Source organism: Urocampus carinirostris, chromosome 2 (genome assembly GCF_059441175.1).
Source record: "Urocampus carinirostris isolate Australia breed hairy pipefish chromosome 2, RoL_Ucar_1.0, whole genome shotgun sequence".
Classification (NCBI taxonomy): domain Eukaryota; kingdom Metazoa; phylum Chordata; class Actinopteri; order Syngnathiformes; family Syngnathidae; genus Urocampus; species Urocampus carinirostris.
The window spans coordinates 38,282,598-38,295,996 of record NC_142350.1 but is presented as its reverse complement, the minus strand read 5'-3'; the positions used below and the strand labels follow the sequence as shown (position 1 = coordinate 38,295,996).

At 39.4% G+C, this 13,399-nt stretch overlaps 1 protein-coding gene across 1 annotated transcript; it reads left to right on the top strand.

The window, feature by feature from the left end:
- Window positions 1–1,319: 1,319 nt before the first annotated feature.
- Window positions 1,320–13,112, top strand: coq3 (coenzyme Q3 methyltransferase). Its single transcript, XM_088326450.1, has 6 exons — window positions 1,320–1,945; window positions 3,505–3,648; window positions 4,166–4,265; window positions 8,468–8,722; window positions 10,578–10,737; window positions 12,470–13,112. The coding sequence occupies exons 1-6, from the start codon at window positions 1,767–1,769 to the stop codon at window positions 12,643–12,645; spliced, it is 1,014 nt and encodes a 337-aa protein (XP_088182576.1). The 5' UTR covers window positions 1,320–1,766; the 3' UTR covers window positions 12,646–13,112.
- Window positions 13,113–13,399: the final 287 nt, after the last annotated feature.

Below are 13,399 nucleotides of genomic sequence, written 5' to 3'. Positions count from 1 at the left end.
GCGCTTCGACGTTCCACGTTCGCGGGTTCAGAGCTTCCCAGGTTTAAAAAAATAATAAAATAAAAAAAAAAAAACAAGCATTTTTGAGTTAAGCGAAGCAAAAGCCTCGTTCCGTAGTTTGAAATACGACCAATTAAGGCCGTCGATGACAAAATAAAGGCTCATTGTGATAGGAATTCCAGTTATGTTTATTTGTATAGCTTTTAAGCGGATTTTTTTATGTTATTATCTTCAGAAACTTAATAACCAATACGTTCTACTTTATGGAGATGTCCTGCCATAGGCTAATCTGCCAGTGGATTTTGTTTTCTTATCAAGTAAAACAAGAAACATTGTAACTAGAATTTATAGCATATAGAATTTGACATAACTAGGGCTGGCATGCATACAAACAGTTCGTGATTACGGAGGTCAACAAACATGGTAAAAAAACTACCAGAGGAAAAACACGCCAGTCTCAAAAGCTACGTCAGAAAACAGTATTTTGAAGCAGTAAGTAAAATAAGACGAAATCAAAACGAAAAGTCTTCGTAGTGTTGAGAATTAAATATTAAAATGTATTGTTTACCAAATTGTTCGAATTAGTTATCTGACTCCATCAACCAAACACAACCTACATTCACCCACCAATGCGCGCTCGTTTCTTGATGGAAAAGATGAACAAGAAAAGCCGACATTTTCACACGGGGGCAGATTTAATTTCAATAACAATTGAACTAAGTGAACTCCATCGAATATGGCCAAATTAGTCTGTGTGAAGCCTTCTCTGAAGTCCTCTAGCTCTTTCTCTCGGCCCACGTCTTTCCGCAAGATGGTGTGCCGGCTCCTCCCATGGGCGTGCCAATGAAGCCCAACCAACGTGAGCTCCACCATCTTATCAGCCTTACCTCCCATTCCCGCCATTCCTGTATTTTCTACCAGGGTGCCATAAACTTTCACTGCTCATTGAACTTAAGCCTACGCGGTGAAAATCTTCATTGCACTCAATAAATTTAACTTTTATTCAATCGTATAAAATCCTTTATAGTCAAATGTATGAAATCCTTCAGTAGGAAATTGAAATTAGCATTTTGCGGATGCGCACTAGGCATTGATAATGCATCTCTACCAGGTAGGACGTTTCGACAGAATACCGGCTCTTTTGGCCCGCAAACAGATCAATCTTGTTGCTTTAATCCTTATATTACCCATTGTTATGTAACATTATGCGTAAAAAATGATAATTAAAACAATTCCCTTTGGCAACTAAATTATAATAGTATTTCTTTTTTTCCACTGTAGAGCGAACTTTTAACACGTCACAACATATGTAAATAAAATATATTGACTTTTCAATGCAAAAATGAACCATGAAATATAAGAATAAACAAAAACACATCCATGAAAAACAAAAGGAAAAATTAAAATATGAACAGATCTACAAAATATAAAACAATTTTAAAATGTATCTAAAAAAAATCTAAAGTCCATCCTTTATCTGCACCGTTTATCCTCAGTCGGGCCATGGGGGTGCTGGAGCCTATCTCAGCTAGTTTCGGGACATTCTCCTTTTGCATGTCATCTTCTCTAATCGTCAAAACATCCCAAATATTGGCAGACTTTTTATTAGTTGAGATCTCATGTGAAATTAATCGTACTATCAATTTTAGCTCGACACTTTCAGTGATTAGATCGGGAACGATTGAGTCGTCATTACTGTTTCTGAGCGAGCTCTTAAAAGAGAAACACAGTGTTCTGTTTACATTTAATGTCAAGCGCTTGTTACCATGTTCGCAAATAATTTGGGCCGAAACGTTTTAGGCTTGTGCCGTCGCAATGTATGGCCATTAAGCGGTGGTGTGCAAAGTAATGCGGGTCGGCAGCAATTTAGTTGGACTGTGGCATGTCAACATCGGACGAATGCCGGGGAGCGGACACAGCTGCACTCAGTGGACCAACAAGTTAGGTACTGAATCTCATATCAACAAAAAGCAAGCGAGGATAATTCACTGTTCAATATTGTGTGACGCTTCAATCGACCGTAATCAAACATATATTGCAGAATAATTTCTTTTTTGAAACCAGGATATAACCCCATCATAATACGTTAGTCATCCATCCATTATCTGCACTGCTTGTCCTCAGTAGGGTCGCGGGGGGTGCTGTAGCCCATCCCAGGTGTCGTTGGGCAGAGGGAAGGGGGCACACTAAGCGGGTTGCACACAGACACACATTTCACTCGCTCATTCAACATCTAGGGACAATTTGGACTCTCCAAATGACCTGACATTCATGTTTTTGGAATGTGGGAGGAAACCGGAGTGCCCAGAGGAAATCCACGCAACCACAGGGAGAACATGCAAACTCTGCACAGGAACGCTGGTAGCTTGATTTGAGCCTATGACCGCAGAACTGTGCTGCGGACTCGCTAACCACTCACCCGCCGTGCCGCTCTATGTTAGTTAATGTTTTCATTTTCCAGCGACATTCCAGCTGACTGGCCAGTGAGCAGGGGTACACCGTAGACTGAATGGCACAAAGAGACAACCATTCACTCAGGACACGTTTGACATGCCAATCCAGCTTCAATGCATGTTTTCATTTGTCAGAGCAAAAGCATAGTTTTGACAAGGACCCAGGGGACGTGCCCCCACCAATATCCACAATCATTATATGTGATCACTTAAAAAAGTGCTCTATGTCCCCACCAAGTTCAAACCTACGACCTTTTTGTATGGATATACCCGAGTACCCGGAGAAAAAACAGTTTGCATGTTCTCTTCGTGTTTGTGGGGGTTTCCCCCAGGCACTCCAGTTTCCTCCCACATTCCAAAAACATGCATTGTCAGATTAATTGGCCGGTCCAAATTGTCCCTGGGTGTGAATGAGCGAGCGAGTTGTCTGTCTCTGTGTGCCTTGCGACTGGCTGGCAACCAGTTCAGGGTGTCCTCTGCCCACTGCCCGAAGATAGTTGGGATGGGCTCCAGCACCCCCGCAACCCTACTGAGGATAGGCGGTGCAGATAATGGATCGATAAAAGGATGGGATTTAAATTTTGTCCCTGTTTGTGTGATTCATGTGTGTTGGTGTAACATGAACCAGTAGTTCTTAAATGGGGTACATGAGTCCCTGGGAGAAAGTAAAATAGAATTGTAAACATGCATCTGTCATACACATGTAAATAAAATGGGATATATTATGTTTAGAAAGCTAATAAACAAAACACAGTTTGGACGATAACACTTTGCGACTGTTTTGGTCACCTGTGTGTGTACATGTATACACATGAATAGATATACAATACTCCCTCAATTTTTAAGATTAATTCTTTCTTTAACCACCTGTGTTAAGTGAATTACTGGAAAAGGAAAAACTCTAAATAGGGTGATTATAGAACGGATTAACTTCGAAAATCGAGGGAACTGTACATTTATGTATATTCTGTATATTACGTTAGTAACCCTGCTTTGTTCACAATACCGTCATTATCAGTCCCATTTGTGACATCTGTACACTTCTCCCCAGTCTAAGTAGAAGAGCAGTCCATCAAACCACAGCAGACCCTGAAGAAATGAAACGCTTCCGATCACTGGCCAACAAGTGGTGGGAAGAAGATGGCGAGTTCTGCGCCCTTCATGCCATGAATGACCTAAGAGTTCCTTTTATCAGGTGCGTGTTTTTCCAAATTACCTTAAGCAATAACACAAACACATCCGCTCTTGTGTTGTATTATAACAAAGACAAACAATCCAAATTATAGGTAGAACCTCGGAATACGGGCCACTTACGACGTTTTCACTTTACAGTGTGGAATAAGATGTTTACTTTGCCCCTCTTTACAGCATTCTTCCCTCTTTATAACATTAAATTATTTTGCCTGTGCAACATCATGTACATTTGTTTTGTACAAGAGTTTGTCTTGTAGTGAGTTAAACTGTCTCTATAATATGAAAAAATATATTTCATTTTATGTATTTTTGCCCCAAATTATTATTTTTTCACCATTTTACTTTTTATATTTATTCATGTTGTTTGTTTGTTATTATGTGCTTATTTAGTGCACTGCTCTTCATTGACCAAGTAACTAGTATTCATGGTAGTTTTTGCCCATTGCAGGAGCAGAAGGTTGGAGGAGTTTGTGTTTGACCAAATGAGTTTTTTTCTTTCTTTTTTTTTACCTGGCCAGAGATAATTTGCTGAATGTGCACAAATCAAGTCCTCCTGGTAAACCACTTGACGGACTGGCCATTTTGGATGTCGGCTGTGGAGGCGGCCTGCTCACCGAGGTAAATGCAGGGTTCGTACGGGTTCTTACAAATACTTGAATTTTAATGTTGTGTTTTTAGGGTTTGAAAAGTGACAACATTTTGGGTGAAATACTTGTCAATGCTTGAAATTGTTGTCATGTTTCTTGGCTGTCTAGTTTGATACACCACGCATGAAACAAAGAAAAAAACAGTCTGCTTAAAAAGGACACAGACGCTTTTTTCTGGTAGCTAGGTTTTGCCATTTACATTTTCTTCACTGGTCATTAACGGCAGCTGGCATTAGTTTGTATAGCGTTGTCATGTGACGCATCATCACCTCCTAGAGTAGCGCCCAAAAGGACAGGTGCATAATGAATGGCTGCCGTTTTAATGAGTATGGCTAGAAAACGGAAAATAACAACAATGGATAAACACGGTACATAGCCACGCACGGCATGCTGCCAAGTATGCAAAGAGTAGATACATCGCTTCACAACGTGAGAGTAAGCTCCATCCAGTCATATGAAAGGTAACTAACGGAGTTGACAGGCTTAACTATGATTTTTTTTCTTTGCTAACTATTCGCTCAATGCTATACCCAAACCAGTCACTATGAAATGATTAAATGTGTATAAGTGCAGGGATTACGTATCAATTATGGACATTTATAATGTACCGTGTAAAAATAAAGTGTTCCTCTGTGATAAATTGTAATAGGGAGAACTTCCCGCAACTGAAAATGTAAGTTGAATATTACTGTCATTTTTATCCAACACCAAAATGGGGAGAGATGTGTCTCAAAATGATTTACATACATATTGTTCAGATACACAAATATCTTTGCAATTAACTCAAGATCTAAAAATCCTATGTCTTTATAAATGGACACACAAGAATAAAAATTGCACATGCAAATCGCAAATTTATTTGTGCATCTGCATACTACATTGTCCGCACCGTGTTTCATCTTTTAACAGTATCGGAAAAAATGGCAAATTGGCTTTGAAATTTCTTAAAATGTGCTTGAATTTGGCCATGAAAACCACATATGAACCCTGTAAATGTGTCTCCCTTCAACACTCTTGTACAATTGTTTCAATAACTTTCTTCTATGTCATCTTGCTTCATTGTCTAAAGCGAACGGCTGTGACAGGGCCAGAATGTGGTCACACGCAGCAGGAAACATTGAAGTGTCTGTCTAATTGGCAGTTTTTCTTGACTTGACTGGTCTCAGTTTGGTGGAGTGTACAGTCGCTCGTTTGCACTTGTTTGTCCGATCGCAGCTCGACAGGGACCTGGCGCCCATTTACGTGGCGGGCCTCGTGATCCGGAAAGACAAAATCAGGTCCTCTACTTATGCCGCTCACACAGGCCGTCATTTAGAAGGAGTAAGCCACAAAGTCTGTCTGGGGAGCTTTTTGTCACTGGAAGCTTTCACATCAGAGGGATCAGATGTCATTGGAGAGATTGGAGAGAGGCCGGGTTTGTGTGAACGTGCTCACAAGCGGACTGCGTTTTTAGATTGAGTCCAGGAGGGGCCACTAAAAACACAGTTTTCTGTCCTTTTGACATGCACGTTGGGAAAAATAGAATGAAGGAGAACAGTATGGCCTTTATTGCTATTATACATAAGTACAAGATTGGATGGCTTCTCCTTTCAGTTCAAAACTAAGATAACGGTAACTACAATAGGTAAATGATACATAATAAATATATAAGTGCAAGTGCCTGGCTTTTTCTGGCCAATTGCAGTGTTTTTTTCCAGCTCAAACTTCAAAATGTAACCATAGCTATGCATACATGTTTCTGCCTGTTGCAGAGTAAATCTAAATCACTTTTATTATTATTATTGTTATTATTTGTATTATAATTTTAAATATATAAGAGTGAAAAAGTACTGTTAAAAGTCCTGAAAAGTATAAAAAAGAATAAGTTAAAGCACTTTAAATAGTGAAATGTGGACTGAAAATTATGAAACGGCTTTAAAAGAATTAAACGTATTAAAAAGTGCTGCAAAACATAAAAAACTGAAATATATGAAAACATACTGAAAAAAAACTGAAAATATACAAAAAGAACAAAAAACAACTAAAATTAATGACTTAAGTACTAAATTGTATGAAGGAGTACTGAAAATTAGGAAAATATGCAATATGTACTGAAAGGTGTGATAAAGTATTAACTAGTATGAAAATAAGTGAAAGGACGTTGTGAAAAGTACTGGAAAGCCTAGAAATTGAGGCTATGAATGCTTTTTTGTGACATCCCCTGCATATATTTAGAACTGCTTGGCATTTTTGGACTTGATACGCCCCATTTATTCTTGCACTGCGGTTGATGTTGTCTTGCAGGCTGGATTAAATCCTTTGGTGGGCTTGATACCGCCCACGGCTTGTATGTTTTAAATGCCTGTTATTAAGCCCTAAAGAGACATTGTGTTTTTTTAGAGCCTCCTAGTGGTAAAAAAAATCAAGTTATTAAAAAAAATAAAACAATAAAAATCCCCTGTGTCCCCTGCCCACTGCCCGATGATTGCTGGGATGGGCTCCAGCATCCCCACGACCCTACTGAGGATAAGCGGTGCAGCTGATGAAAACAATAAAAATACCGGGACTTTTATAAATCTGCATATTTTAAAATACTCATTGTCAAGAAATTTGTATATATTTGACATAACATGAGGTTCACTTAAAGAAAGCTGACATGATTGTCTCACATCTTGCTGCCAGGCAAAAAAAGCAAAAAAACTTGTCTTTTTGTGATTAAGGGCTATCTATACAAATAAGCATGACTTGTGAAAGGCTGGGCATAAAATACGAATAGAAATGGTGTCATTTGGTAATTTTTTTCTCTTTGCAGTTTGTATTCTTCCTTGTGCTTTTTAGCTCTCAGTGTCGGTTGCACTACACAACACACCATCCATTTTTAGGAGGTTTGGTTACATTATGAATACCTTGAAGAGATGACTGCTGACATTTTTTTGACCAAATTCTGTGATTGTTTTTTTTTTATATATTTCAAAAAATTTCATGCAGTTTGAGTACTAACTAAAATGAGCAAAAGTGATCCAACCAATGGCTTATGTCAATTGAATTATTTTTCACTATCTTAGTCTCTAGATACAGTTTTATAGCACAGCTTATAGTCTTCCTTGTGCTTTATAGCACTCGTTTTTTGTTGCACTATAACATTTAGCAACTTCTAATTACAGTGTCCCTTTAAGCACTATACATTCTAGATTACAAGCCTTTTTTGCGACTTTTTAAAAACTGCAGCTTTAAATATAGGGCGATTAGCTGCTCTTTTCCACAACGCATGCGCTCTAAATAAAAAATACACATTGTAGCGACGTCTGGAAAAATGTATGACGCCCTTTTACAGGAGAAATGTATTAACGGTTCTGCCAAAATTATTTGTATGATACATAACAGGAGCAAAACGGGAGGTTTGACAGTACTTAATCAAATATTGAGAAATATGTCACAATATTTAAACTTTTTCACCGACAAATAGAGTCTTCAATTTTTACATCCAAATACAATTGCAGTGGAAGTTGTCAATCAATAACGTCACACTTCTCCTCCTGTATCATTGGCTACAATGTCAGATTGCTGAGGTTTCCTTCAATCCTCAAGGAACGAGAACAAGCCAATGAATGCAGCTTTGTCCTGTACCGCAGCAACCACCTAATGACAACACAAAAAGAGGACTTCCACGACAGTGTTGTAATCTGGCAGTATTTTAAGTATGGTTGCCCTGGCACTGTCATTCTAGAAATATAGGGCTCACATCTAAGGTGTGGCATCCCATATTCACATTTTCTTTTGGCGCAGTAGTAAATATGTGCTTGTCTTTGTTGAATGGTCACATCATTGGAAAACACTTGACGTAACCAACTTGGAGCAGAACTGAAAAATGACTTAACTGAAAACGGGGGGACGTCGTTATTGGCGTTCTGAAGCCAAAGGCTCGATGCCAAATTCCCCATGCGGTTCGCACCAGTTGTGCACTGGGTTTAAAATATATGTCATGGCCGTGAATTACCGTAATTCATTTTTATGACCAATTAAGCCTGCGGCTTTAAATCCGGTGATGCTCGTTAAAAACAAAATTGAGTTTTGTTGTTAAATTTGAGCATGCAGCTTTTAATCAGGTGTTCTCTGGAATTTACAGGAAATCATTGTATGTTCACTTCTGTATGCAACGATAATAACATCCCTCATTTCCCATTGGTGGTGCAGCCTCTGGGCCGCTTGGGAGCCAACGTTTTAGGTATCGACCCAGTGGAAGACAGTATCGGCACTGCTCAGCTGCATTTGTCGCATGACCCCGATCTGTGGCAGAGGGTCAGCTACCGGGCCTGCACCCTGGAGGAGCTGTCCGCAGATGTGACGGAAGAGGAAAACGGCACGTTCGATGCCGTGGTGGCGTCTGAAGTCGTGGAGCATCTGGCCGACCTGGAAACTTTCGCTTTCTGCTGTGACCGTGTGCTAAAAGTGAGCGCTCGCTTCCAGATGCTAACATCACTTAGCACTTTGCATCCCCGAGTGCATCTAAGCAGGAGTTGCCCTCTGCTGTCTCTCAATGGAAATACACTCCTGGGGTACATTGGTCTCATTTGGCGCTGAAGAGAAAATCTGCCCTTGTAATGTTCTGTAGTGGATTTGTTTTGATCTTGTTTGAGTAGCATTTTCAAGAAAACAGTAGTACTAAAAACTAAGAACATAATTGTTGGGGTTTGTCCTGAAAAAAACTCTTGCTAGGCATAATTCTTGAAGTACAGCTATTATTCAATAAATTACTCTCATAAACACAGAAGGCAACGGCTCACGCATTTGGGTAACAAAGTATTGTATACTCTACCTATAAACACGTATTTAAGTTATTTTACCAACCAGAATTCAGAACACATTGCACGGTAAAAAATCGTGAAGCGGCGAGACCGTGAAAGGTGAACTCTGTTATTGCAGGGGATTACTGTAGACCAGGGGTCTCCAACCTTTCTCAAAGTGAGAGCTACTTTTGTTACTCATCAGTTTGAAATGAATTTCTAAAATTTCAAAAGGTAGTTTGATATTTAGCTAGAAAGGTACAGAACTAAAATCTAAAATTGGAACTAGATAGCTTGCTAAAGGAGTAAAAGGCCTACTAAATTGCCAGTTGAGAGCTAAAAAACTAAAAAGGAGGTATAAATTTAGCTTGTTAAGTAGCAAAAATGACAAATTATTGGCTAGATAGCGTGCAAAAAAGTCAATTTTAGCTAGCCAGATAACTTGCTAAATAGCTATGAAGGTAGGAAGATTGCTGGCTGCAAAATATAAAAGTTAGCCAGAAAACTAGCTAGAAATTCATTTTTTTTGTATTTTTTGTCAAATAAACCCATAAAAAGACAATAGAGTAAGTTTAATACATGAAAACAGTCTCAATATATTTTAATTACTCAAAATAAGGATAAACTTGAATACATTTTTTTTGTCCATGAAACCAACAAATTAGACCTTTTCTCTTTTTTAATTTCTAAAATATCTACATTATGTTATTAATATGCTGTTACTATTTTTATAACCAGGTTGATTATAGAGAAATAAAGTTAAACAGACTCAACCAATAACCAATAAAAAAATATTTTACTAGAAAATTACAATGACTCTGCACTAGTGAGTTATTTTCAGAGCAGGTCTGTGGGCACCTCAGCTGTCTTTTTGGGCGCCCTGGAGACCACGCTGGAGACCCCTGTATACTGTGTGCGTACTGGCAATTTTTTAATTTGAAAGATCAAATTAATCACATATCGAGGTATAAATTATTTGTTTTGCTGCAAGATAATTTTGCTCATTGTATGTAAAGTTGTGCTTAGTTTATTGTAATTACCTCCTTAAGGGACAGTGTGTATGATTTAGCACCTTCTAGTAGTGAAAAAATAAATTAATTAAAAAAAAACGAATTTATTTAAATAAGAAGCAAACATATATAACATGCATTTTTTTTAAACACTCGAAGTCGAGAAATGTATTTATTTTACATAACATGAGCCTCACCCAACGTGTGCTGGCACAATTGCTCGCCATCTTTCTGACAATTAAAAAAGACTGCAAAATGGATGTGGTTTTGTCACTATGAACCTCCATGGTTTGTATTCTTGTGCTTTTTAACATTCGAGTTTGGTTGCACTTCACAATACAGTGGTCAACTACGACACACTGTCCCTTTAAGTTGGAACTGAAGTAATTGGCTTTTCATATCGCACCATTAACTTCCGTCACGCAGTCATCTACTCAAACACTTAAATGCAGCGGAATTAATACGATACATCACAATTTGTCGAGAAAAATGGTCTTTGTCTGTGTGCAGCCTGGCGGCTCTCTCTTCATCACCACCATCAACAAAACCAATCTGTCGTTTGCGTTGGCAATCGTGGCAGCCGAGCAGCTGCTGCGGATCGTTCCGAGGGGGACGCACGACTGGGAAAAGTTCCTCAGTCCCGTAGAACTGGAACGCCTTCTCGAGTCCAGTGAGTTCACATAGAAGCACAAATGCATGGCTGGAGCACATTTCTCATATCTCTTGTATTGTCTGTTTCTCGTTTTCTCTCTCTCTCTCTCTCTCTCTCTCGCTCTCTCTCTCACCTTGCCTTTTCGCATTGTCTCTTGTCCTCTATTTCTCACTGTTATCGCTGTCTCTCTATCTCCTTTTGCATCTGTGTCTCACTTGCTTTGTTTCTGTCACATCCTCGCGTTGTCTCTTGTTTCTCTCTCATATGCTTTTACCCTATCACTCCCTTTGTCTTTCTCTCTCTCTCTTTCACTTTGTCTCTGTTTTGTTCTTTTTCGTGCGTTGTTTTTGTCTCTCTCGCTTTGTCTCAATCTTTTTCGTGTACGTTTTGTCTCCCTCTCTGTCTCTTTTACTTCGTACTCGTCTATCTCTGTCTGTCTCTCTCTCTCGCTCTGTCTCTTTCTCACTTTATGTCCGTCTCTCTGGCTTTGTCTTCATCTCACTCTGTCTCTTTCTTGCTTTGTCTCTGTCTTTTTCTCTCGCACGCCTTGGCTTTATCTTTCATGCGCGCTTTGCCTTTGTCGCTCTCTTGCTTCGTCCATGTCTATCTTTCTCTCTTGGTCTCTCTCTCACACTTTGTCTCTTTCTCTTTATCACTTTATGTATGTCCCTCTGGCTTTACCTTTCTCCTTCTCACTTTGTCTTTCTCTCTCATTTGCTCTTGCTCTTGTTTAGAGATAGTGTGTTCTTTAACATTTCATACGTCGTGTTTATTTGTATAGCCCTTAATCACAAAGAGTCTCAAAGGGCTGCACAGACCACAGATTATTGCAGACCACAGACTATGATTATACCATCCCCTGATCTAAAACCTACATGACGGCAAGGAAAGATTCAAAAACTTCAACATGAGGAAAATGAAGAAACCTTGAGAAGGGACCGCACATGAGGTAATCCCCCTTCCAGGATGACCGGGCTGCAATGGATGCTCCAATAACAAATAATACACAGATATTGTCAAAATGAAATATAGGTTATTCATATGCTATAGAAAAGAAGTGTGTTTTAAGGCTAGATTAAAACAGTTGCACTGAGGTTGCAGATCGAATTGCAGGGGGAAGAGCATTCCACAGCACCGGGGCCCGAATGGAGAACGCTCTCAAACCTGCGGATTTCTTCTTGGCTCTTGGGATCACTAATAGACCAGCATTTTCCGAGCGAAGGCTCCAAACCGGAACATAGGGGGGAAATTAAATCTGAAAGATAAGGTACCCGAAAAGAAGAGGCTCAGACACTTGATTCTATTCCAGCTGGTAAAGAGCTGAAGAACGACTGCACATAGAAGCTTGCTTGTCAACTTCTGGTGTCCCTCAGCCTCCCCAAACATTTTATTTCACTTAGGAAGTCCCTAGTTACATCTCTGTGTCCGAGCTAAGGGTTTGGGGGGAAACTACATGCAATTTGGATACACAACAAACTTGTCTTATTTACAGCTAACACAAGAAAACTTTACAAAACATCTTTACTTACTTTTGAATAAATATATATAACCTATGACACGCTATTCTCAATCCCTTAACCGACTGGGTTTCTGGGGCACCAATGAAGACGCAACTGTTAACAGCTTTCTCCACTGTTAACGATTCCTGATAATAAGCAAATGTGTGACAACTATCCAATAAACCTACACTCTGTGTCTCTTGCTTTGTTGTTCTCTCTGTCTCTCTCTCTCCGTCTGTCTCCTGCATCAGATGGCTTTTCAGTGCAGTCGGTCCAAGGTATGATGTATAATCCAGCATCGGGAGCCTGGAGTTGGATCAGCAGCACTGCTGTGAATTACGCCCTGCACGCTGTCAAACTGCCCAAGGAGCCTCACTCGGACCCCCAAATGGGCAAATCAGATGACCCCACATCCTTGCACAGCTGAAATTTGAGCCACTTGGTGATTTGTTCATTTTATGTGGCTGAGCATGATTGACATGTGTCAAAACAGTTATGTGATGGCTCATTTGAATAATTCTAAGTACATTTGCTGTATGCTTAGAACATGAGTCCAACATGTTATTGTGTTTGTGTGTGAGTTTGGCCACACAAGGATGAGTATTTTTAGACTGGTAACAGAAAGAAAGGGGCAGCCCGTCACACGCTCGCGGCGGCTGGGAAGCGTTTCACGTGCCACTATTATGTAAGACGAGTAGAGGGCTATGGCATAGAATAAGTCACGTTTTGGTTGATGATGATGATGATGATGAAGAAATAGTTGGGTTGTGTGAGTCTTACCATCCAAAGTGGTTTTTATTGTCTTACCGGGGTTAAGTTGCAGCAATTAAATAATTCTGTGGAAATTGAACCTTGGAAAATATGACGCTTGAAAATAAATTATTTCCAATCTCATATTTTTTGTTAAAAATCACTTCCATGTTAATACAACATCACACAAACGCAGAAAATTGTAACAAATGTATACCAATTTAAATTAATTTCAAGAATGCAATACTTTAGTAAATGTACTCATGACTGCCACCTCTGGCCTCTTATTTGACTGCAGAGTCTTAAGTTGTGTCTCAAGCACGGTTCACAATAACAAAATGAATTTATATTAGCAGATGATTGTGAAAATACATCCATCCATCCATCCATCATCTGCACCGCTTATCCTCAGTAGGGTCGCGGGGGTGCTG